Source organism: Bidens hawaiensis, unplaced genomic scaffold, assembly GCF_021521415.1.
Source record: "Bidens hawaiensis isolate Kalapana, Puna unplaced genomic scaffold, B.hawaiensis_p1.1 tig00001016_1, whole genome shotgun sequence".
NCBI lineage: Eukaryota > Viridiplantae > Streptophyta > Magnoliopsida > Asterales > Asteraceae > Bidens > Bidens hawaiensis.
In genome coordinates this window covers 1369469-1395365 of record NW_027491059.1, presented here as the reverse complement: position 1 = coordinate 1395365, position 25897 = coordinate 1369469, and the positions used below count along the sequence as shown (strand labels likewise).

General features: G+C 37.8%; 4 protein-coding genes across 4 annotated transcripts; 1 reads left to right on the top strand and 3 right to left on the bottom strand.

Moving 5' to 3' along the window:
• Positions 1–852: 852 nt before the first annotated feature.
• Positions 853–2060, bottom strand: LOC143551512 (uncharacterized). Its single transcript, XM_077041926.1, has 2 exons — positions 1266–2060; positions 853–1164 (listed from the first exon to the last, which is right to left on the bottom strand). The coding sequence occupies exons 1-2, from the start codon at positions 1587–1589 to the stop codon at positions 1120–1122; spliced, it is 369 nt and encodes a 122-aa protein (XP_076898041.1). The 5' UTR covers positions 1590–2060; the 3' UTR covers positions 853–1119.
• Positions 1596–1980, bottom strand: LOC143550792 (L10-interacting MYB domain-containing protein-like). The gene is made up of 2 exons (XM_077041385.1): positions 1720–1980; positions 1596–1643 (listed from the first exon to the last, which is right to left on the bottom strand). Exons 1-2 carry the CDS (start codon positions 1978–1980, stop codon positions 1596–1598), a joined length of 309 nt encoding a protein of 102 aa, XP_076897500.1.
• A 4252-nt stretch (positions 2061–6312) lies between the features above and the next one.
• On the top strand, positions 6313–7794 carry LOC143551502 (mitochondrial import inner membrane translocase subunit TIM8-like). Its single transcript, XM_077041922.1, has 2 exons — positions 6313–6379; positions 7483–7794. Exons 1-2 carry the CDS (start codon positions 6332–6334, stop codon positions 7669–7671), a joined length of 237 nt encoding a protein of 78 aa, XP_076898037.1. The 5' UTR covers positions 6313–6331; the 3' UTR covers positions 7672–7794.
• A 1124-nt stretch (positions 7795–8918) lies between these two features.
• On the bottom strand, positions 8919–10656 carry LOC143550776 (putative protein S-acyltransferase 7). The gene is made up of 4 exons (XM_077041371.1): positions 10481–10656; positions 10126–10404; positions 9353–9586; positions 8919–9281 (listed from the first exon to the last, which is right to left on the bottom strand). The coding sequence occupies exons 1-4, from the start codon at positions 10508–10510 to the stop codon at positions 8919–8921; spliced, it is 906 nt and encodes a 301-aa protein (XP_076897486.1). The 5' UTR covers positions 10511–10656.
• Positions 10657–25897: the final 15241 nt, after the last annotated feature.

Genomic DNA, 25897 nt, shown 5'->3' with positions numbered 1-25897 from the left:
CTACTAGCCTACTTGCCGAAACACCATAATAATAATATATTATTATTATTATTATTTTTATGAAAGGGATATTTTAAATTAAATTCTAAACAGAAAGGTTTGTTTTGTAAATATTAAATTAAATATGAAGCAAAGTAGGGGGACCAGTTTCGCTAAAAACCAAAACTTAATTTGAAACTCACTGCATCATCTTCTTCTTCCCGAATTTTCCGGCAAAGCTTTATGAAGATCGGTTATCGGATTTATGTGTGTGTGTATATATATATATATATATAAAGCCTCGTAAATCTCACGAAACCCTACCGCCATCATATTCGGGTCCGCCATTACTTGAAAACCACAGCCGCCGCAACTGTTTTAAACCACCGCCACTGGCGACCCTATCTTGTTCCTGATTCAAGCGGTCGTCGGTGACTCCACTGCTGACGGACCGTCACGAACCTGTAGTAGTTCATCGCTGCTATCCTTGCAAATTTCATTGCTTCCGTGTCGCGAGACAAGTTCACTACGTCACCACCGCATCACGCGACGCGCATCGCAGTATCTGTTATCGAATTTTCGTTGTCCGCTCTTCTGTCGTTATGCGCAACGCCACGCATCCATGTTCTCCCACCGCCCTCGCTTCTCGACCTGCTCGGTGTTGTTCGGTTACGAAGGTAATAGTCGTTTTTGTTAATAATTTGTTGTTTAAATAATCTTGTATAATATGGAACTTGGGTTCTGATTCCTTTCCGGCGACTAAGATGCAAAACTAGAAAATTCTTGTGTCTTTTAACAAAGAAGAATACTCATACCCATCCATAATGGATTAAAAAAAACAAACACACTTTTAATAAGCAATAACGTCTCCAAAAAATAACCAACTAGTTTTAACAAGATATGCAACGTTCCAAAAAAGTTCAATTCGGTTTCCAAAAAAAAAACATGTTTAATCAAAAGTTTCAAATCTCATTCTCATGCTCCCATCATTCTACGTAACATATTCACCCGCTTGTTAAGAGGACAACCAAAAAGAGCCCGTGCTTTTTCCGGGCGCTCAACCAAAAAAAGATACGCATCGAAGATTTCCTCCTCTGACACTATGCCCATAATCTCCAACTCTTTGTAGATTTCCTCCTCTCAGTAAACACGTGCACGAGAACCTTCCATTACCTTGCATAAATCCTAAAATAGTAACAAACAACATGTATTAGGCAACGAAATCATGTGAAGATAAATATATAAATTTTAGAAAAAAAAAGTAATTTTAAAATTTGATTGAATACCTTTGTGCTTTTACCAATAGCATCAGCAACATTGTTAATTGAACTCATAAGTGTTGTTGTAAATTCATCATCCTTCTCAAGCTTTCTTTTCTTACTCTTCGAAAAACTTGGATACTTGGCTTGCGAATCAGGTGTCTCTGATACAACATGAATATCGTCTGCACTAGTGATATTCTCCAAGGTAATATCGTTGGTTTCCACCATTTGATCAATCTCATCAATTGTTTCCGGTGTATGATCATTTTCTTTCAGTCTCTTGTTTCTCTCTTTTGCAGTTTTTGCTCTAGCACCTGTAGCTCTATCTTTGGCAAACAACTCTAGCATCTCGTGCTAATGAAGAATTGGTTTATCCCTCCATTTTGCAGCTCCGGGACTCTCCTGTTTACAAAATCATAAAAATTACAGATAAAGGATAATTAAAAAAAATTAATGTCCAACTATATGCAAGGTCTACCTTGATCAATTTTTCCCAGACTTCTTCCTCTGCACCAAGTAATTTGGTGCTCGGATCCCATGAAAAACCGCTCATTGAATTCCCTTTAAGAACATCATAGAACTTAGAAAAATGATCTTTGAGTGTTTTTTGTCTATTCTTTAGATGGTCTTTTGTGAGGTCCATTCCAAAAGCTTTGCTTAGTTCCTCCACCATGATGGTGTAAGCTTGAGGAGTAAACGTGCCATCAATTCTATTACCGTTGTCTTTCTCCGTAATCATTGCCTACAAAAATGCGGTGTCCATTGGAGTGGTCCAATGAAATCTTGTGGACGTTCCATCTTTTTTGCTCATGGCTAATTTCTGCATAAAGATATGAGAGTTTTATTCACAAATATGTATTATTAGTAAAATGTCTAACATAAACACTCATTATAAGAAACAAATATATGCTAAAGTATACAACTAGCAAATCCATATGCTAATAATACCCATTACCATTTCTGTCATTAGTGTAATCCCTGCAACAATTTTGTTCCATACTAATAATAGCCAAATATAAAAATCTCATAAAGAAACTGAATTATCACTAACATTTTCATAAAGAATCTGAATAACAGTGAGTTTCCAAAGGCCCAACAATATCTATGAGTAACAAATTTCAAGTTCCAAAAACTCCAAAATAGCTTATAATTAATTAGACATGTTAATTTCATTGTTTGGATGCGACAAATATTGACTCCACATTTCATTTGCTATAGACTCTCTTATTTGTTCCCCTCTATCATCCATGGCGTTTGGAGCATGATCCTCTACATCTTGTGTGGCATTTAACACCTCTTGTGCAACTTCATCTTCAAGTTCTCGATCACGATCAACTTCAAGTAGATAATTGTGAAGAATGCAACAAGCCAAAAATATTTGTGATTGTGTTTCACATGAGTAGAACGGCTCGGTTGTACTTCTAATTATTGGAAATCTTCTCTTTAAAACGCCAAACGCCCTTTCAATAGAGTTTCTTAGTGATGCATGTCGAAGGTTAAACAATTCTCTTGGATTCTGAGGTGCACGTTTTGAGTATTCCTTCAAATAAGACCTAACACCTCTATAAGGTGCTATGAGTGTACTTTTGAGTGGTAGACCGCCATCCACTAAATAAAATTTACCATCTGGAGTATTTAATTTATCTTCCCTAGTAAGTGCATCTTTTAAGACTCTTGAATCAGACGCTGTGCCTTCCCAGCCACTTAAAACATATGTGAACTTCAAATCGAATGTGCAAGCAGCTAATACATTGATAGTTGGATATCCTTTCCGACCTCGACATCTCAGAGCATCTTTACTAGGTACTTTCACACGAATATGTGTTCCATCAATTGCTCCTATACAATCCTTAAAAAATGGATAAAATCTTATTCTCTCTTGAATTTGTTTTTGCACAGTATCACCGGTAGGTTGAATAAGATACTGGTCTTCTAATGATATAATTGCATTTAAGACTCTATGAAAATGCACGCTTGTTGCTGACCCAGGTCGATAATAAAACCAAGAGACGAAACGATTTCTAAAATCATTTCCAATTATATGCAAAAATCTTGCAACTTGTTCTTCAATAGTCATACGTTGAGTTGATCGGAGACCACCATCACTTTCTAACTTTTGACATAATATCATAAATGCATTCTCACTCATACGAATTATTTGTCGGCATTTTCCACCTGTTGCAAGTTCATGCAACATCTCTTCACGCACTCGTCGTCGATGTAACATCTCTTCTCCCCTAACACGATTTCCACTGCGATGTGTACGATGTGCTATAAGAGCTACCACTAGACAAACCAAATGAACGACAGCTAAATGGTGTCGTCTCACCGCAAGAAATAGGTTATCGTCCATTATAAAAACAAGATCGAAACCTGTTTCAGTATAGCATATTTCTATGTAAACCATTATAATACAAGTACATAAAAAAACCATTATTAACTACTTATAATACTTATAACAAGCTTAACCCATCACATACAAAATGATAGCATGTACTCTGTTTGGTTTGTTTGTGATAATGTGTTGAAAAGTTAAAGACTATTTGAGATGCAATCATATGTTTTGCTATACACACACCTCTATTTGGTTTATCTTTATAACATATAAAAATAACCTAATGATGCTATTCAACTAAAGGATCATAGAAAGTCAAAGGAGATGTATATTTACAACCTTTGATGCAGTTCACTTATTAAATATCAAAGTCCGAATGTTGCAAAGGGTCAAACATATGAAATTCTTTGTTTACGATAGAAATCTAGCAATAATGAAGAAGAAGATGAATACAAACCTGGAGCCTTTGATTTTGATAGCAGCGATTTTGAAGGCAGTGATTTTGATAGAATCAAAGGCGTTAGAGAAAGAAGCAGAAAATGAGTTGAAGTAATGAAGAAGATGAAAAGATTAGTTGGTAATATTGTAATTTGGTTTTTTATCCTTAGTTATCCGCCCATTTGTGAGAGGATAAGTTATTGGGAAAAAACATCAATTTAATCCCTCCTAACTCCTCCTACTCCTTTCCTTTCCATCCTAAAAAAAACTCAAGAACACCCATTTTTTAACCATCCTTAGTTTTCCTTTCCTTTCCTTTCCTTTTCTTTCCCTCCTTTAAAAAAACTCAAGAACAGGGCCTTAGTGTTTGAGTGATGAAAGAAATAATTTGAAACATTGTTTACTACTACTACAGATGGGTTTTTTTTTAAGAACTAAGTTCTCAAAATCTTAACTATACAAAGTTCAAACAAATTCCTAATGAACTCATTATAAGTATTTGAAAGAATGGTCAGTCGGAACAAAGGTACCACCATAAGCATTAAATAACAAACTAATTAGAGGTTACTTAGCCTCCTTCGCGGGAAAATCAATTAACCATAAGCAGAACTTAATTGAAGTATCGTAAACAGTTAATTAAAATTAATTAATAAACGTAGGTGCTAGTACTATTTGCCAGTACTATTTTAGGACTACTCGAATTTGGTTGCCTTGCTGAATTATCTAAGGTACGGTTTCTGTTTTTGTTTCCTCTTAGTATTAATTATATACCATTACTTCATAGTACGGTTTCTGTTTTTGTTTCCTCTTAGTATTAATTGTATACCATTACTTCGTAGTGCGGTTTCTGTTTTCGTTCACTTTTAGTATTGACTCTATGCCGTTACTCTGTAGTATGGACTTTCGGTATTTTATATTTATTTTAGTACCACCAAGTTGTCTCTATCGATACGACCCATTTGGTCTTTGGACATTTTATACGTCGTCAACTTTTTATCTCGTTTTGTTCAGCTATCCGTTTTAGTTACTAATTTTGGTTAGAAAGATTTGTAGCATGCAATAAATTTTATAAACTCGTACTCATTGTTGCATGTTCTATGGATAATAATACGGAATTCTATTAATATGTTATATGTTATAAGTAGTTATACTACCTTTCTGGTTTAGTACTCTGTTACTCGAGCACAACACTTTTCGTGACAGTGTGTTTTAAAAGTTCACGGCGTCTCTAGCTAGTACTTTGGAAATACTTTGGCTAGTTAGGGGCATATGGATCGATCCTAGTTCAGTTATATGTTACACGTTATATGTCACACATTATATGTTTCACGTCACACGTTATATGTTACAAGTTATATGTTATATGTTTCGGCTCTGGGTACTCCTTTCATTACGCGACTTGTTTTGGCAACATCACTTGTCATGTAAGTCAGTCACCGTTATATGTTTAGTAATACGTTTAGTATCGGCTTTTGTTCTGGTATTATATTGTCATATATTCTAAAAGTATCATATTTCGGTATCATACTTATTTTGGGTAGATAGATTTTGTTTTGATCTTGCTTCCGTTCATTCGTCTTGTCGTCATTACTATTGTTCTTTCTGTTACTGGGCAATTTTTGGCTTAGCCGTATTTTTTTTGTTGTGTTTTTTTTCCTATTTGTTTACAGGTAATCCGGGACTCGGGGGAGTTAGTGATGAGAGAGACTAAAGAAAGTTCAAGATTTTAAAAAGTTAATTCTTTTTGGTTTAATAATGTGACTTAGGTTGCTTGATTTATTGTAATTCGGATTGTGGCTGTGATTTAATATCTGTAATAGTGACAAGCTAGCTTGTTCCGGGTTGGGGTGTTACACTCCTTGTGCTCTTACCTCTTAGAAAAAAAAGAAAGGGCAAGTAATATACTATATTAGTCTATCACTACAAAAATTCATATGAATGCTGGCTATAAATTTTATAAGAGAAATAATTTATGTTTTTTTTTTCTAAAAAAATAATAATAACAACAATGTGATAACTTTTGTTAAAAAGTAACCATAAACGAGAGATAATCTGTATTCTCTCTTCAAATTATTTTAAGAATCATCATGTTTAAAGCAAAATAATACTTATAAATAATAATCAATTTTTTTTTAAAAAGCTAACGATTCTTGTAAAAAAAGAAAACGATATTATGGGCTTATAAGCCCACCACATATATGGGCCTTTTATTGGCATACAAATTTACACGTACCACTTTGTTTCGTCTTTCGTCTTCATATTTATTTAGGGTTTTAGGGTTTATAAACAAACTTATTATCTCGAGTTGTATTCTGCCATGGACGCTTCAGCATTAAACAACCCTCAGTTACAGCAATTGATCAATGTAAGCTCTATATTCTCATTTCTTATTGTTTAGGCTTTTGTGTATTTATATGTGTTTACTGTAGCTTATAGTTGTGAATGATAGATCTTGAATTTAATTCGAAATGTGTTATCCGATTCGAAATTAGATGATTGAACTCGAACAGAATCGAGTCGAATTTCGAGTTTTTCGAGTCCGATTCGAATGCTGAATACCTCTAGTTGACAAACTGCTATTGAAGTCAAAGTCAATTAATAAACCATTAAACAAACTAACACATTAAATGGACTATCCACCGATTACTAGATTATGGATTTAGAATTTTACACAAATTTATTATTGATATAGGGGTAATTGTTTTTTGGGTTTTCGGGCAACAAGCTGTGCCACAAGCCCTTTTCGGATAGCAAAACTAGATCATTTAAAAATAACATACATATTCATGACCCCGTAGGAATAGAGAGGCTGCTTCCGGTGAGACCTGGCTCGATAGTAGTTTTGCATCAAGCCTTGGACATAAGGCACATAACACTCAACCATTGGGACACCGGCTGATTGGTGCATGCATGTACCTTTGTCTTTTGGCCTTCAATTCCACCACATGATGTCTGATTAACCTTATGCCACTTTTAACATTATTTTCACGAAATTAGTAAAATAACGTCAAAATTAGTGCAATTTCACTTTTGCCCACCCGAGCGCCCATACATATATACATTATATATATATGTGTGCATGTGTGTGTGTGTTTATTTATATTCTTATGTGTTTATATATAAAATAAAAATAAAATGCATAAGATGGCTTCGAATTTCGAATCGAAAATCACAAATTCATATTCGTTTCAAAATTTAATTGTTCGATTCAAATCGTATATTAAAAAAGAAATGAAATCTGGAGTTCAAGTTAGAACGAGTTTCTAGTTTTTTGTGTCCGATTCGTAAAATGAACACCCCAACTCTAAGCTATAACTTATAAGCATGTAGGTGCCCCTTTTATAGTCTTTTGCCATTTGATCATGGGTTTCAACATATTTGACTCATTTGAGATGGTACACAAATCAAAATGGTCAAAATTGTGATGGTTATATCTTTTACTAATTTTGATTTTTTGGATGAATGCAGCAAGAAAAAGAAAGAGCAATGGCGAATGAGATGATAGCAAAGCTGACAAGCGCATGCTGGGATAAATGCATCACTGGTACACCTGGAAGCAAGTTCAGTTCCGGTGAATCAAGTTGTCTCTCCCACTGTGCTCACCGTTACATGGACATGAGCATGATGATAGTCAAGCGTTTTCAGTCGATGCAGTAAGATTAAGGTTTTTGATTTTCATAATTTCAATGCATGATATAGTTCATGCTTCACAAAATATTATCATGTATTTCTAGCACTTAAAATGTTTTGATTTTGATATGCATATCTTCAGTGTGACTTCATGACAGTAATTTATTTTGTTGTTTGCTGTGTGGTTATAATTGTTGTCTTATTCTTTTGAACAGGAAAAGAACCAAATCTTTGGTTTTAGATATTATAATTTATAGTTAACATGGTTAAGCTCACCTTAACTAATATTTTCATAACAAACAAATCCAGTAAAATCCCACTCATAGCACAAGCTACTGGTAGGGGATAGAGAGGCCGCTTCTGTCAAGACCCCCAGGTCTAAAAAACCATTATTTACATGTAAAGTGTAGTGTAGCGTGTAGTAAATGTGATGAGTGTTGAAAGAATTAAAAGAATCATATCGAACATGATAGGTGGAGTGCTAATAGTAATAGTAGACAAATACTGTAAACATACATTGAAGAGAACTATACTCAAAGCAGATAAAAGACGAACAAGGGATATGAATCCTTTGCAAGTGCGCATTACCTTTCGTAGACGTCTATATGCCATGACAGATTTCAGGCAGAGCCAAAGCAAAGGCAGGAGTAGAGCTAAGGGCACACGAAAATGTACTAACATGGCTTCAAATTTTTTTATTATATTATTAAAAATTTGAAAAGTTCATAATCATTCATTTTTTGAGATTCATTTTTACAAGTGTGAATTCTATTATCTTTTTGTTCTTATATATATATATATATATATATATATATATATTCTCTTGCACTTTTTATACTTAAACCAGAAAAATGTTATAAATGAAGGTATAAGTTATATATAGATTTGGAATGCTTGATATTGTGAAATTTTTTTGTGCATAAAGTGTGTATGTTTAATGATGTTTACCAGATTTTGAGTGGTATTCATAAATAGATCAGAGATTAACGTCACTTTTTTAAGTCACTAAATTAAGAGTTGATTACACAATCATTAAATCACTGTACTTGCACTAAAAACCTACTTGTTTAACCTAATTACCTAAACATCTATGACCTGTTATCTAGTTATCTAACTGATCTATCTTGGCCGCTAATAGTCCTCTGTATGAATGCCTAGGCGATAAGTGACGTGACAGTCCACACACATGTAGAAAGGGTTGCTTATATTCCCATTCTATACAAACAATTCATCCTTTTCACCACAAATAAACCATAACCATAAAACTTCACTTCTCATTGCCTATCTTGACCATCCACAGTCTGGTTCGAGTCACCAAGACCCGACGCTAACTCCCAGCTGGACCACATAGGCTGACCCGTTTGATCGTATTGATCAACTCGGCCCGACCCAATATCCCACTTAGCCTTCATATCACCCATTTCTACATCACTTGGAGTTTTCTCCACGTTGGAGTTCACAAAACCGCCCCCAAAAGACCGGTGCATGGTCTCTGATTCTCGTTCCACCACCGCCCTGAAATCATTCTTTGAAGGAGGAATACTTCCCCAAAACACCTCCTTGAAATTCTCAATAATCCCTCGGTCATAAGGATTTACGGTTCGATCATACCGGTACCTAAAGTTCTCATATGTAGACTGCAAAATAACAAACTGTTAGTTATATTATATTGCAAGTACAATGTCTTGTAAAGTATTAGTATATTCACCTGGTTTGTGCTGATTAGATAAAGATGGAAGACTGTGAGACCACCAACAAACCAAACACAAATGAAGGAATAAATTATTAGCGCAATCGACGCCGGGGTCTTGATTAACGCACCCCAGATCGATGTATGCTCGCTATTCTTTATCTTTATCGCATACACCCAACAAAAGGCGAAGATGTAAATACAAAGCAAAGTTGCTGACGACACAAACATGAAATAGAATCTGTAGTTACGCTGCAACGGTATAAAAAAAAGTTAACATGATTAACTTTTCTTATAAGAAAAAAAAAAAGAGTAAATTGCGGTTTTTGTCCCAAGGGTATGTCCAAATCGGCGGTTTTAGTCAAATAGTTTCAAATTGGCGATTTCCGTCCCTATGGTTTCATTTCACTTGCAATTAAACCCAAATTCACTAATCCCGTTAAGTCTGGTCATTAAACGCATCAGCGTGTCTTTCATGTGAGGGGCAGTTTTGTCCTTTTTTCCCCAAAATACACCCCAGCCCTCACGTGAGGGGGGCTTGCGAATTAGGACTGGGGTGGGTTTATTTAGGGAGAAAAAGGACAAAAATGCCCCTCATGTGAAGGACACGCTGATGGGTTTAACGACTAGACTTAACGAGATTAGTGAATTCGGGTTTAATTGCAAGTGAAAACCACAGGGACGAAAATCTCAAATTTGAAACTATTGAACTAAAACCACAGATTTAGACAAACCACAGGGACGAAAACCGCAGTTTACTCAAAAAATAAATTATAAAGATGTGAACTTACTAATCCGATACACTGGCCGACCCACGGGCAGTGATGATCGAACCGGTCCACACAGTTATCACATATTGAGCAATGAGAACAACGCGGTGGTCTATATAGCATGCAAGTATCACAGTATTTGACCTTAACAGTCAACCCGTTGATGGTTACTTCTTTGAAGCGAGGTAAACGTAACGGTGGACTTTGGCCCGGCTCCACAGTATCTGGTACGGGAGGGCGTGTGTTGCGTGGAACGATTCCCGGGTCTCTTCCGGAAGTTACTAAAAGCATTGTTAAAACCTGTGATCCAATTTACACTCACTAATTTAACAAATTTATTAAAGACAAAAGTTGTTAAAAAGTTAATAGAACTTACAAAAACTGTTAATACAATTGCTATGACCATAACCAATATTCCAAGATGATGGTTGAAATCATCAAGTAACTTTCTGCCGACGAATACACAGAAAACGACAACCGGAGAAACTATTAGGGATATTGATAGGAATATTGATTGTATATCTGGCCCGAATATAAACCGACCGCCAAAGAAAAATACCTGCACAAAAATATTAGCAAGATTATATAAAAAATAGATCAACATATTGCAGAAAGATTTCTTAAAGCTAAGGCCTAAATCTTAATTCATTGATTTTATTTTTATGTTTGAGTTTGAATACATTGTATCTCATCGATCGATTTACAGTATTCCATTTCATGTATCTATGTAACTACAGTTAGGGCTGTAAACGAACCGAACGAACAAGGCCTTGGTCATGTTCGTCCGTTAAGCTAACAGAATGAAATTTCTTGTTCGTGTTTGTTCGTTAAGGAAATGAACTAGTTTGTGAACGGTTCACGAACGCAAACAAAGACAAACAATGTTTTATTCAGTTTGGCTAACCAAGAATGGTCCGTGTCAAACGGTTTGGCCCGGCTACCAAGTTTGTGTTGGTGTTTTTTTAACATTAATATGCATATGGTTATTTAAATATAAATTAATCACATGATATTCATACATATTTTTGTTTTATAGTTAAGAATAATTTTGCTTAAATCTATATGTTAAGATTAGAAAGTCTTACCCTTTAATGAACAAACATCAACGAACACAAAAGACGTAAACGAACACATCATCGAACGCTCACAAACACAATTGAACAAACATGACCTTTGTTCGTGTTCGTTCATTTAGTTATCGAACGTAATTTCTTTTTTAATGTTTGTTCTTTTATTAAATGAACATAAATGAGCTTTCCGCCGATAGTTCGCTGAACGTTCAGTTACTAACCCTAGATTGCAATCAGCTAGAGACGATATGACTAATCAACGCCGTAATCTGTAAACAGTTTCGTGCATCTAATTAGCCACTAAACTAATCCTAATTCCCAATAAGCTGGAGCCTAAACAACTAAACACTAGGGGTGCAAACGAGCTGATCTGCAAAAGAGCTACTCGAGCTCGAATAAAAAAAAGCTCGAAAAAAGCCGAGCCCGAGCCTCAAATACAGCTCGTTTAGTTATCGAGCCCGAGCCTTTTACTAAGAGCTTGTTTCTAGCCTTTACAAGCCTTGTGCATTTTTAAGTTTCACCTTTTTTGAACTTCTAAGCATTAATTTCAAACCGCACATCCGAGCTCGTGCTTTGGCTTGTTAGTTTTACCAAAATAATTAAAATAATATACAAGTTAACTAATACATAATAAACAAGCTGAACTCAAGTGAAGAGGTATGCACCCGCCTTAACATCGAGCGGGGCGGGTCAACCCACAAGATATAGACAAGAGGCTTGAAATCAGGATGTCATGAAGACACAAAGCCAAAACCTATGCGCGTGGCGCATATCACATATGCTCACGCATATCACATATGTTCACGCATCACATATGCTCACGCGTATCACATATGCTCACACATCATATATGCTCACGCATATCACATATGCGCGTGGCGCATCTACGTGTGGCGCGTATCACATATGCTCACGCATATTACATATGCTTGCGCATATCACATCTGCGCATGAAACATCTGCGCGTGAGAATAAAGAGAAGACCTCGCGCATCCCCAGGATAAGCGCATATCACACATGCACATAATCAACCACGTCCTTATCCAAATCAGGATAAGGACAACCATGATTGTGCTCATCAGACAACCTTCCAGAAGGTATCCTTTAAGGAATAAAGAATATGCTGATGTTGACAGCTGCCAATGAAGGGTGGACAACTCAGCAAAACCCATGTGCTACCACGTGATTGCACATGGGTCAGGTGAAATACCTTGGTCAGAGAATAATCAATGAAAAAGCACCAGGTGTCCTAAGGACACGTGGCGCGAAGCAATAGGAGGAGGCCAAAAAGGCCCTAATTGGGTCTGAGCCCAATCATTGGAAACCCTAACACTATAAATACCACACCACCTCCACAAGGGGAGGTAAGGAAGAAAATACATTCTAAATCCTTACTCACTTTCAGATTATTATTATCTTCTCCTACAATATCTTATTCTCACACCGGAGGGTTACCCCAAAGAGGACCCCTCTGTCCCTTTCTGAGGGGTAAGTTCGCGGTGCTGCTCGTTTTGTAGGTGGAAGAATTCATACTCCGGAAAACCATCGGTGATATAGCACACTCATACCCGAGGAAAGTTGATCGTCTACTAGTAAGTCGATCCACGTTTCTTCATCAAGCTTCGAAACGAGCCAAGCGGAGGCCACTAAATCAGATCAGGTCGATTAGCATTTACCAAATTCAAATCTAACGATCTAAGAAAATAAAACTCAACTCATAATAATAAGAACCATAATTAAAATTAATAATGAAATTAAATGAAGTGAAAACAACATACGTTGGTGCCTTTCCATGCCTGGTACGTACGGATCACATCCGTGGCAACGGAGTCTTTGGGTGGTTTAACTCCATACATGATGTTGTTTCTATATCTCTCTTGTCAACTGGTTGTCTGGTTTTGTTTCGTGTGTCTAAATGTAAAACCGTGGACAATGAGAAGTGGTCAAAGACAGAGAGGTTTGACTTTGTAAAGTTTGGTGAGTTTGCAACGAAGGAAACAAGATTGAAAGTTGAAAACCAGAAGAGTTCAACAAACACAACCGAACCTACTCCACGTGCCCAACAATTTATTATTATTATTATTATTATTATTATTATTATTATTATTCTAACTGGTTTCAATCAATTAATATTAAAATTTTATCAGCGGTTAAATCTACACTTTACCGGTAGCTTCTTTATTTTCATATATAATTTTATATATAATCTATTAAATAATATTTTTTAGTACCTTTTATCATTATTTTTGTTCTCTTCTCCATCCACAATCCATTTTTAAAAAATGTTAAAATTATAACGAACAGTGTTTCTTCCAAATTTACTCATAAACAGTAATTTTTTTTATTTTTTTACTCACAAACACTTACAACTACTACATACGATATAGATAAATCACTCTCTCTCCATCTCTCACACACATATATGGGAGCTATTATTAATGTTCTTAATCACCTTACCATTTTGGGAATGCCGTGAATTAATATTAAATATGTTTCAATAACCAGAGTATAAGGATGAAAACACACAAGATTAAATTAAATTAAAAGTTTTACCATTCATATAAAATCCGTTTTTTAATAACTTGGTTTTAGTTTGAACTGATTTTTTATTAGTTGTAGGGGTATGGTACTAAACCCGGTTTTACGACCCTAAATTTATTATGTTTGGCTTATTTTATTATACGGACTAATACAATGTTATTGGGCTGAGAGGGTTTTGTGGAGGTAACCCTAACTGGGCTAGGCCCATTAGGGTACCATGATGGTGGCCATGAGGCTCTCTATATAAGGAGGTCTTCACCTCCTTATTAAGGGGAATGCTCAGTAAGAGCTGCCATCATATATTTTTGTGTCTTTAAACAAGAGATCCTTGAGATTTCTTAGCAGTCACCTCCACACCCCCAAAAAGCCATTGCAGATCTCAAGCAACCGGAGAAGAAGATAAAGGCGTGGTTCGTTCATCTCGAAATCCGTGGAAACATCGTCATGGATCAGGTCAGATTCATTTCATGCTTCGACATTGGCGCCATCCGTGGGACGGCAACGAACTACCCTACGATTTTCGTCTCGGTCCTCAGATCTCTCCCAAGAAAAACCCAGATCTGGAAGTTTACAGAAAGAGGCTTCAAGACTTGTTCTATTAAAACTCAAAAAGATCCATAGATCTAAAAGAGGCTTCCAGATCTGTGCAAAAATGAAGCTGAAAAGGATTTGTAGATCCAAAAAAGAAACTACCTGATTCGGATGATCAAACCTCCGGATCTGTGATGGTTTTAAATTCTCTCCGCTCCGAGCTTCAGATCAATCTAGATCTGATTTACAGATCTAGATCTGGATTACAGACCTGGATTTTAGGTTTAAAATTACAATCTAGATTACGGAGACTCCCGCCGCCATGCACGCGCGCCAGCGAATTCTCACTCCGCGGAAACCACCATGTGGGTTTTGCGCAAAAGACTCGCCGCCATACATGCGCGCCCGCCAGTCACCGCTCCGCCGCCATGCATGCGCACTGCCAAGGAGCAAGCTTCGCCACCATGCATGCTCGCCCGCGAGTCACGACTCCGCCGCCATGCATGTGCAAGCCTGATTTTGATCTTTGCATACATGTTTCACACTTCCTTTTATTAATTTGAGCAATATGACAACATTATGTTGACATCAAACTAAAAATAAAACGAAGTAAAACATACATGCGCGAGCTTCAAGCTCAAACGCGTTGACGAGTTTTAACTCTAAAACGTCAGGGCCTTAGCCCAATAATATGAGCCTTAGCTCAAATTACTCATAGCATCCATCCCGCGTATTGCGCGGCTCGACCATAACATACCTAAGCACAACTAAGGCAAAGCACATGTCAAAACACAGTTGTTGAGGTTTCAGGTCGGGGCCGCGCATGGGATTATAATGGATGCGCCAAATATAGACGCGCAAAGGCTAAAGAACTCATTCATAATTCCATATAATAAATGCACGATAACGTCGCGCAAAAGAGGAATAACGAAATGCCAAGACACGTGTCAGCATATTCAAAATATCGCAAAATAGCCTGAAATATGACAACTATTAAGGAGTACTTAATAAATTCCTTACAACCTTGTTCAAATTTCAACGTGTAAGCATACCTTATATTCAACAAGCACACGCGCGAGCCATCGTGCATGCGCCACCATGGTTCGATGTACCGCCATCACGCATGCGCCGCCGCGATTCAATACATCGCCACCACGCATGCGCCACCACGATTCAATACATCGCCATGAAGCAGCAGCGCGCCGTCACTCATGCGCGCTAGCGCCGAGCACCGCACCACCGCGATCCAACACCAACCAACCACGTGCATTGACGATTCGTTTTCACCAGAGGGATGGAATCACGCGCAACGCGCGTGCAAGAAAAGAAAAAGAAAAAACAGGCCCTCTTGAAAAAGCAAACTTGTCTAATATCTATCTTATCTCGCTCGCGCGAGACAAGACACATTAGACTGGGGGGCTTGAAGGGGGTTTGCACCCGCCCTACATCGAGCGAGGCGGGTCAACCCACAAAATATAGACGAGGCTTAAAATCAGGATGTCATGAAGACACAAAGCCAAAACCTACACGTATGCTCACGCATATGCTCACGCATCACGTATGGTCACGCATATGCTCACGCATCACGTATGCTCACGCATATGCTCACGCATCACGTATGCTCACGCATCACGTATGCTCACGCATATGCTCACGCATATCACATCCGCGCGTGAAACATCTGCGCATGGCGCATATCACATACGCGCCAAACTTAAAGGTTGGGAATCCTCATAAACCCATAGGCCACGCGCCAAACTTAAAGGTTGGGAATCCTCATAAACCCATAGGCCGCGCGCCAAACCAAAAGGTTGGGAATCCCCAAACCCATACGGTTACACGCCATATTCAAAGGTTGGAAATCCTTATAAACCCATATGGCCACGCGCAAAACTTAAAGGTCGGGAGCCTAATAATATCCCACATGGCTACGCGCCAGCTTTATTAATTTATAGCTTGTAAGTCGCCTCACGCGCCAGCTTAATTATTCTTATAGCTCGTAAGTCGCCTCGCGCGCAAGCTTTATTATTTTATAGCTTGTAAGTCGCCTCACGCGCCAGCTTAATTATTCTTATAGCTCGTAAGTCGCCTCGCGCGCAAGCTTTATTATTTTATAGCTCGTAAGTCGCATCACGCGCCAACTTAATTATTCTTATAGCTCGTAAGTCGCCTCACGCGCCAGCTTAATTATTCTCATAGCTCGTAAGTCGCCTCGCGCGCAAGCTTTATTATTTTATAGCTCGTAAGTCGCCTCACGCGCCAGCTTAATTATTCTTATATCTCGTAAGTCGCCTCACGCGCCAGCTTAATTATTCTTATAGCTCGTAAGTCGCCTCGCGCGCAAGCTTTATTATTTTATAGCTCGTAAGTCGCCTCACGCGCCAGCTTAATTATTCTTATAGCTTGTAAGTCGCCTCACGCGCCAGCTTAATTATTCTTATAGCTCGTAAGTCGCCTCGCGCGCAAGCTTTATTATTTTGTAGCTTGTAAGTCGCCTCACGCGCCAGCTTAATTATTCTTATAGCTCGTAAGTCGCCTCGCGCGCAAGCTTTATTATTTTATAGCTCGTAAGTCGCCTCACGCGCCAGGTTAATTATTCTTATAGCTCGTAAGTCGCCTCACGCGCCAGCTTAATTATTCTTATAGCTCGTAAGTCGCCTCACGCGCCAGCTTAATTATTCTTATAGCTCGTAAGTCGCCTCGCGCGCAAGCTTTATTATTTTATAGCTCGTAAGTCGCCTCACGCGCCAGCTTAATTATTCTTATAGCTCGTAAGTCGCCTCACGCGCCAGCTTAATTATTCTTATAGCTCGTAAGTCGCCTCGCGCGCAAGCTTTATTATTTTATAGCTTGTAAGTCGCCTCGCGCGCAAGCTTTATTATTTTATAGCTTGTAAGTCGCCTCACGCGCCAGCTTAATTATTCTTATAGCTCGTAAGTCGCCTCGCGCGCAAGCTTTATTATTTTATAGCTCGTAAGTCGCCTCACGCGCCAGCTTAATTATTCTTATAGCTCGTAAGTCGCCTCACACGCCAGCTTAATTATTCTTATAGCTCGTAAGTCGCCTCGCGCGCAAGCTTTATTATTTTATAGCTTGTAAGTCGCCTCACGCGCCAGCTTAATTATTCTTATAGCTCGTAAGTCGCCTCGCGCGCAAGCTTTATTATTTTATAGCTCATAAGTCGCCTCACGCGCAAGCTTAATTATTCTTATAGCTCGTAAGTCGCCTCGCGCGCAAGCTTAATTATTCTAATAGCTCGTAAGTCGCCTCGCGCGCAAGCTTTATTATTTTATAGCTCGTAAGTCGCCTCACGCGCAAGCTTAATTATTCTTATAGCTCGTAAGTCGCCTCGCGCGCAAGCTTTATTATTTTATAGCTCGTAAGTCGCCTCACGCGCCAGCTTAATTATTATTCTTATAGCTTGTAAGTCGCCTCGCGCGCAAGCTTTATTATTTTATAGCTCGTAAGTCGCCTCACGCGCAAGCTTAATTATTCTTATAGCTCGTAAGTCGCCTCGCGCGCAAGCTTTATTATTTTATAGCTCGTAAGTCGCCTCACGCGCAAGCTTTATTATTTTATAGCTCGTAAGTCGCCTCACGCGCAAGCCTAATTATTTTTATAACTCGTAAGCTGCCTCGCGCGCAAGTTACATTACATTATTATCGAGACGCGCACTCTATCTTTTATCAGGCCCCGCGCCACTATTGTTATGATGCGTGCTATATCTTATTCATGCTAGTGCACCATCATTATCATAAGGACCACAACATGTCACCATCATGGAGAAAACCTCCCAAAACTCAAAGACAATAAAGACAAGGCCGAAGAAAAGGGAAAAAACCGCCTCACGTCCTAACACACCTTATAAAGTCCAGCGCTCCACCTAAACGCTTGCACGCCTAGGAGCAACACTGGACTTGGGGGGCTTGTAGGGGTATGGTACTAAACCCGGTTTTACGACCCTAAATTTATTATGTTTGGCTTATTTTATTATACGGACTAATACAATGTTGTTGGGCTGAGGGGGTTTTGTGGAGGTAACCCTAACTGGGCTAGGCCCATTAGGGTACCATGATGGTGGCCATGAGGCTCTCTATATAAGGAGGTCTTCAACTCCTTATTAAGGGGAATGCTCAGTAAGAGCTGCCATCATATATTTTTGTGTCTGTAAACAAGAGATCCTTGAGATTTCTTAGCAGTCACCTCCACACCCCCAAAAAGCCATTGCAGATCTCAAGCAACTGGAGAAGAAGATAAAGGCGTGGTTCGTTCATCTCGAAATCCGTGGAAACATCGTCATGGATCAGGTCAGATTCATTTCATGCTTCGACATTGGCGCCATCCGTGGGACGGCAACGAACTACCCTTCGATTTTCGTCTCGGTCCTCAGATCTCTCCCAAGAAAAACCCAGATCTGTAAGTTTACAGAAAGAGGCTTCAAGACTTGTTCTATTAAAGCTCAAAAAGATCCATAGATCTAAAAGAGGCTTCCAGATCTGTGCCAAAATGAAGCTGAAAAGGATTTGTAGATCCAAAAAAGAAACTACCTGATTCGGATGATCAAACATCCGGATCTGTGATGGTTTTAAATTCTCTCCGCTCCGAGCTTCAGATCTATCTAGATCTGATTTACAGATCTAGATCTGGATTACAGACCTGGATTTTAGGTTTAAAATTACAATCTAGATTACGGAGACTCCCGCCGCCATGCACGCGCGCCAGCGAATTCTCACTCCGCGGAAACCACCATGTGGGTTTTGCGCAAAAGACTCGCCGCCATACATGCGCGCCCGCCAGTCACCGCTCCGCCGCCATGCATGCGCACTGCCAAGGAGCAAGCTTCGCCACCATGCATGCTCGTCCGCGAGTCACGACTCCGCCGCCATGCATGTGCAAGCCTGATTTTGATCTTTGCATACATGTTTCACACTTCCTTTTATTAATTTGAGCAATATGACAACATTATGTTGACATCAAACTAAAAATAAAACGAAGTAAAACATACATGCGCGAGCTTCAAGCTCAAACGCGTTGACGAGTTTTAACTCTAAAACGTCAGGGCCTTAGCCCAATAATATGAGCCTTAGCTCAAATTACTCATAGCATCCATCCCGCGTATTGCGCGGCTCGACCATAACATACCTAAGCACAACTAAGGCAAAGCACATGTCAAAACACAGTTGTTGAGGTTTCAGGTCGGGGCCGCGCATGTGATTATAATGGATGCGCCAAATATAGACGCGCAAAGGCTAAAGAACTCATTCATAATTCCCTATAATAAATGCACGATAACGTCGCGCAAAAGAGGAATAACGAAATGCCAAGACACGAGTCAGCATATTCAAAATATAGCAAAATAGCCTGAAATATGACAACTATTAAGGAGTACTTAATAAATTCCTTACAACCTTGTTCAAATTTCAACGTGTAAGCATACCTTATATTCAACAAGCACACGCGCGCGCCATCGTGCATGCGCCACCATGGTTCGATGTACCGCCATCACGCATGCGCCGCCGCGATTCAATACATCGCCACCACGCATGCGCCACCACGATTCAATACATCGCCATGAAGCAGCAGCGCGCCGTCACTCATGCGCGCTAGCGCCGAGCACCGCACCACCGCGATCCAACACCAACCAACCACGTGCATTGACGATTCGTTTACACCAGAGGGATGGAATCACGCGCAACGCGCGTGCAAGAAAAGAAAAAGAAAAAACAGGCCCTCTTGAAAAAGCAAACTTGTCTAATATCTATCTTATCTCGCTCGCGCGAGACAAGACACATTAGACTGGGGGGCTTGAATGGGGTATGCACCCGCCCTACATCGAGCGAGGCGGGTCAACCCACAAAATATAGACGAGGCTTAAAATCAGGATGTCATGAAGACACAAAGCCAAAACCTACACGTATGGTCACGCATATGCTCACGCATCACGTATGCTCACGCATATGCTCACGCATCACGTATGCTCACGCATATGCTCACGCATATCACATCCGCGCGTGAAACATCTGCGCATGGCGCATATCACATACGCGCCAAACTTAAAGGTTGGGAATCCTCATAAACCCATAGGCCACGCGCCAAACTTAAAAGTTGGGAATCCTCATAAACCCATAGGCCGCGCGCCAAACCAAAAGGTTGGGAATCCCCAAACCCATACGGCTACACGCCATATTCAAAGGTTGGGAATCCTTATAAACCCATATGGCCACGCGCCAAACTTAAAGGTCGGGAGCCTAATAATATCCCACATGGCTACGCGCCAGCTTTATTATTTTATAGCTTGTAAGTCGCCTCACGCGCCAGCTTAATTATTCTTATAGCTCGGAAGTCGCCTCGCGCGCAAGCTTTATTATTATATAGCTTGTAAGTCGCCTCACGCGCCAGCTTAATTATTCTTATAGCTCGTAAGTCGCCTCGCGCGCAAGCTTTATTATTTTATAGCTCGTAAGTCGCCTCACGCGCCAGCTTAATTATTCTTATAGCTCGTAAGTCGCCTCACGCGCCAGCTTAATTATTCTTATAGCTCGTAAGTCGCCTCGCGCGCAAGCTTTATTATTTTATAGCTCGTAAGTCGCCTCACGCGCCAGCTTAATTATTCTTATAGCTCGTAAGTCGCCTCACGCGCCAGCTTAATTATTCTTATAGCTCGTAAGTCGCCTCGCGCGCAAGCTTTATTATTTTATAGCTCGTAAGTCGCCTCGCGCGCAAGCTTTATTATTTTATAGCTCGTAAGTCGCCTCGCGCGCCAGTTTAATTATTCTTATAGCTCGTAAGTCGCCTCACGCGCCAGCTTAATTATTCTTATAGCTCGTAAGTCGCCTCACGCGCCAGCTTAATTATTCTTATAGCTCGTAAGTCGCCTCACGCGCCAGCTTAATTATTCTTATAGCTCGTAAGTCGCCTCACGCGCCAGCTTAATTATTCTTATAGCTCGTAAGTCGCCTCGCGCGCAAGCTTTATTATTTTATAGCTCGTAAGTCGCCTCACGCGCCAGCTTAATTATTCTTATAGCTTGTAAGTCGCCTCACGCGCCAGCGTAATTATTCTTATAGCTCGTAAGTCGCCTCGCGCGCAAGCTTTATTATTTTATAGCTTGTAAGTCGCCTCACGCGCCAGCTTAATTATTCTTATAGCTCGTAAGTCGCCTCGCGCGCAAGCTTTATTATTTTATAGCTCGTAAGTCGCCTCACGCGCCAGTTTAATTATTCTTATAGCTCGTAAGTCGCCTCACGCGCCAGCTTAATTATTCTTATAGCTCGTGAGTCGCCTCGCGCGCAAGCTTTATTATTTTATAGCTTGTAAGTCGCCTCACGCGCCAGCTTAATTATTCTTATAGCTCGTAAGTCGCCTCGCGCGCAAGCTTTATTATTTTATAGCTCGTAAGTCGCCTCACGCGCAAGCTTAATTATTCTTATAGCTCGTAAGTCGCCTCGCGCGCAAGCTTAATTATTCTTATAGCTCGTAAGTCGCTTCGCGCGCAAGCTTTATTATTTTATAGCTCGTAAGTCGCCTCACGCGCAAGCTTAATTATTCTTATAGCTCGTAAGTCGCCTCTCGCGCAAGCTTTATTATTTTATAGCTCGTAAGTCGCCTCACGCGCCAGCTTAATTATTATTCTTATAGCTTGTAAGTCGCCTCGCGCGCAAGCTTTATTATTTTATAGCTCGTAAGTCGCCTTACACGCAAGCTTAATTATTCTTATAGCTCGTAAGTCGCCTCGCGCGCAAGCTTTATTATTTTATAGCTCGTAAGTCGCCTCACGCGCAAGCTTTATTATTTTATAGCTCGTAAGTCGCCTCACGCGCAAGCCTAATTATTTTTATAACTCGTAAGCTGCCTCGCGCGCAAGTTACGTTACATTATTATCGAGACGCGCACTCTATCTTTTATCAGGCCCCGCGCCACTATTGTTATGATGCGTGCTATATCTTATTCATGCTAGTGCACCATCATTATCATAAGGACCACAACATGTCACCATCATGGAGAAAACCTCCAAAAACTCAAAGACAATAAAGACAAGGCCGAAGAAAAGGGAAAAAACCGCCTCACGTCCTAACACACCTTATAAAGTCCAGCGCTCCACCTAAACGCTTGCACGCCTTGGAGCAACACTGGACTTGGGGGGCTTGTAGGGGTATGGTACTAAACCCGGTTTTACGACCCTAAATTTATTATGTTTGGCTTATTTTATTATACGGACTAATACAATGTTATTGGGCTGAGGGGGTTTTGTGGAGGTAACCCTAACTGGGCTAGGCCCATTAGGGTACCATGATGGTGGCCATGAGGCTCTCTATATAAGGAGGTCTTCACCTCCTTATTAAGGGGAATGCTCAGTAAGAGCTGCCATCATATATTTTTGTGTCTGTAAACAAGAGATCCTTGAGATTTCTTAGCAGTCACCTCCACACCCCCAAAAAGCCATTGCAGATCTCAAGCAACCGGAGAAGAAGATAAAGGCGTGGTTCGTTCATCTCGAAATCCGTGGAAACATCGTCATGGATCAGGTTAGATTCATTTCATGCTTCGACATTAGTTATTCAAATTAAGGTCTAGTATATCAATTGAAATTAATATTTTGGTTATGGTTTTTGTTATTTGTGTATTCAGTTAGTACATTGATTACATTGACCGAGTTTAATGTGTAAGCCAGAAGTATATCTTATCACTTTTGTCATGTTGAGGAACGAGGGTGGGGCCCTTTTCAAATTATTTATGGTTTGTTTTAGAGTAAAAGGACCGATAATCATTTTACAACATTTAAACGCCCAAAATGGACATGCGTCTATCTTAGGGAAAAAAATAATGCGTGATAACTCCATAAACAGTAAGGACACATGCATAATTTCTCAAAATTAGGAAATAGGAATGAAATGTGAAGTTTTGGCTGATGGCCAGTATAATTTACTCTTTGTTAGTTCCTGCTTAAAGTTAAAAAGTACTTATGAAACTGAAGGTTGAAACCATTAAGAAACTAAAAAACAAAATTGTTGATCTCATTATTGAATTGAATGTGGTGTTATTTATATTTGTATAAACCAGATGTACTAATAATTCAAGATTTGTGCAAACCCATTTGGAAGAATAATTGTTAGATCATATAAGGAATTTTGGATTATTCAAGATGTAGTTTATGGCATTAGCACATGCTTTTGCCGGTTGCCGCTCTTCCAAAAGTTCCAATGACTAGTCAACCTTAGATAATGAGTTTACAAGCTGTTTTTATATGTAGTTTATTGAATATAAAGAACCCTATAAATTAGATGAGAAGACATTATGGTTATTATTTATATAAATATGTAAATGAAATAACTATTCATTGGTTAGAACACTTTTCATATAAAACTAAATTGAAAAAAGAAAAAAAAGTAGGGTTTGAGTTGTTAACTTGTTAGTATTTGAGTCACATAGATAAGAGGTTAAAACTAGTAGAGACCTATCACGCGTTGTGGCGATGACATTGATGCTGCTTATTTTTATAGAAAGATGAACATTGATGTTGCTTATTTTTATCGAAAGATAAAATAGCAAAGAAAAATAGAATTTTTTACCAAACTAGTGTTGGTGGAAAAATTATTTACTATTTTGGTGTTTCATGAAAACTATTTACCAAACTAGTGTTTTCCTTTATTTTTTATTCACCTTTTATTATTAAATCATCATATTAGAGTTTCTTTTTTATTATTTTTATATCAGTTAATCTTTTTTTTATATTTTATCAACAAAACTTTTCTTATCTTTTTTTTATCTCGTTGCTATTCTTTTTATTTCTTTTTTTAATTGTTTTCAAATGTATTTATTTTTTGCTTTTATTTAAATATATTCATTTTACGAATTTTATTTTTTTGGTTTAGTTTCGAGACTTTGACGAACCTAACCAATACCGATCAAATCCACGTCGAATAATCACCGCAACGCCTAGGTTTTACCAAATTATGTTATTTTTTTGTTTTAAATATGTTCATTTACGAATTTATTTTTGGGTTAAGTTCCGATACGGTAACGAACCTAACTGGTACTGATGTTTTGGATTCTTTTCGTTTTAAATATGTTCAGTGTAGCATATTCAGTTTATTTTACACATTTTTTTAAAAATTGTTTATAGTTGTAGAGATCAACAGTGACTCAACTTCATTTGGCATTTTTGCCTTTTTGTTTGTGTTTTTTGAATTTCATATTTTCCTTTATATTTGATATTGAGACTCGTGGCTCGTAGCCGGTTAAGTTTTAATATTTGGTTATCTTTTTATGCTTCTTATTTCATTTTGATTTATTTAGATGATTTATTTGTTTTTATATTTGACAATAGTAGATAAAAAATAAAATAAGAAGAAAAGAATTATAACAATTAGTGAAAATACAGAAAAAAAAAGAAAGAAAAGAAAAACTGACTGATAAGAAAATATAAAAAAAGAAGATACTGGATTGATGGATAAAAATATACATAAGCATCGTGTCATAAAAAATAAATAATCGATTAACTAAATAAAAAAAATTAAAAGACTCTAATAAAAGAATTTAAAAATAAAGATGAATATAAAATAAATGAAAAACACTAGTTTGGTAAAAAAATTCTTTTTCTTTTATGGAGTTTTTTTCCCAAACTAGTGTTGGTGAAAAAATATTTACAATTTTAGTGTTCCATGAAAATCCTTTTTCTTAAGGCCAAAATTTTTTAGGCCGAAAATTTATTTTCGCCTTTGGCCTAAATTTTTTTAACAGTTATAAAAGACGACTTGATTAACTAGTTCTTATGGTTATCAAATACGACTTGATTAACTAGTGTTGGTGAAATAAAAGGAATAAAAAGACTAGCAACGAGATAAAAAAAAGATAAGAAAAATTTTGTTGATAAAATATAAAAAAAAGATTAACTAATATAAAAATAATAAAAAAGAAACTCTAATATGATGATTTAATAATAAAAGGTGAATAGAAAATAAAGGAAAACACTAGTTTGGTAAATAGTTTTCATGGAACACCAAAATAGTAAATACTTTTTCCACCAACACTAGTTTGGTAAAAAATTCAAGAAAAATATGAGCATACATTAATGATATTTATTATTTTACAGGAAAGTTATTGAAAACTCTCCAACAATTTTTCAAAAAAAAAAAACATTTATCAATTATGTTTATTGTTTTGTTGAAAAACAGTTAGAAAACATTATTAATATAGTTATATTAGTTATTTATAATATTATGAGTTTAAAAAAGTAACAAATTACTGATACTTATAATTTGTATGAGAATTAATTGTTGGAAACTTTCCGATGATTTTCCAACAAAAAATATATTTATAGAATATATTATGATTTTTGTTGGAAAATATTATAAATATAATTATTTGTGTTATCTATAGTTTTATGGTTTTATGATTATCAAAATAATAAAAAGTTAATGATCTATTTTTTATAGGAAAGTTGTCGGAAACTTTCACCATATATATACACAATTATCATTTATAATTATTATTTTTTGTTGGAAAACATTATGAATATATTTATTTCAGTTATTTATAATATTATCATACTTAAAATCAAGGATGTATTATAGAGCCCATTTAAGACATGTATGACTGTGCTATTGCCTGATATAATGTGAATTATTATAACCTTATATAAAATATAAATT

Bases quoted from the DNA above. Each gene is read 5' to 3' on its own strand.
- LOC143550792 (XM_077041385.1), bottom strand. From the start codon at position 1,980: ATGATTACGGAGAAAGACAACGGTAATAGAATTGATGGCACGTTTACT. The intron at 1,644-1,719 runs GTAGACCTTGCA...TTTTGTAAACAG, and splicing joins TCTGGGAAAAATTGATCAAG to GAGAGTCCCGGAGCTGCAAA.
- LOC143551502 (XM_077041922.1), top strand. From the start codon at position 6,332: ATGGACGCTTCAGCATTAAACAACCCTCAGTTACAGCAATTGATCAAT. The intron at 6,380-7,482 runs GTAAGCTCTATA...GGATGAATGCAG, and splicing joins AGTTACAGCAATTGATCAAT to CAAGAAAAAGAAAGAGCAAT.
- LOC143550776 (XM_077041371.1), bottom strand. From the start codon at position 10,510: ATGGTCATAGCAATTGTATTAACAGTTTTT. The intron at 9,587-10,125 runs GTAAGTTCACAT...ATACCGTTGCAG, and splicing joins TCGGCCAGTGTATCGGATTA to CGTAACTACAGATTCTATTT. The intron at 9,282-9,352 runs GTGAATATACTA...GTTATTTTGCAG, and splicing joins ATCTAATCAGCACAAACCAG to TCTACATATGAGAACTTTAG.
- LOC143551512 (XM_077041926.1), bottom strand. From the start codon at position 1,589: ATGCTAGAGTTGTTTGCCAAAGATAGAGCTACAGGTGCTAGAGCAAAA. The intron at 1,165-1,265 runs GTATTCAATCAA...TTACTATTTTAG, and splicing joins CTATTGGTAAAAGCACAAAG to GATTTATGCAAGGTAATGGA.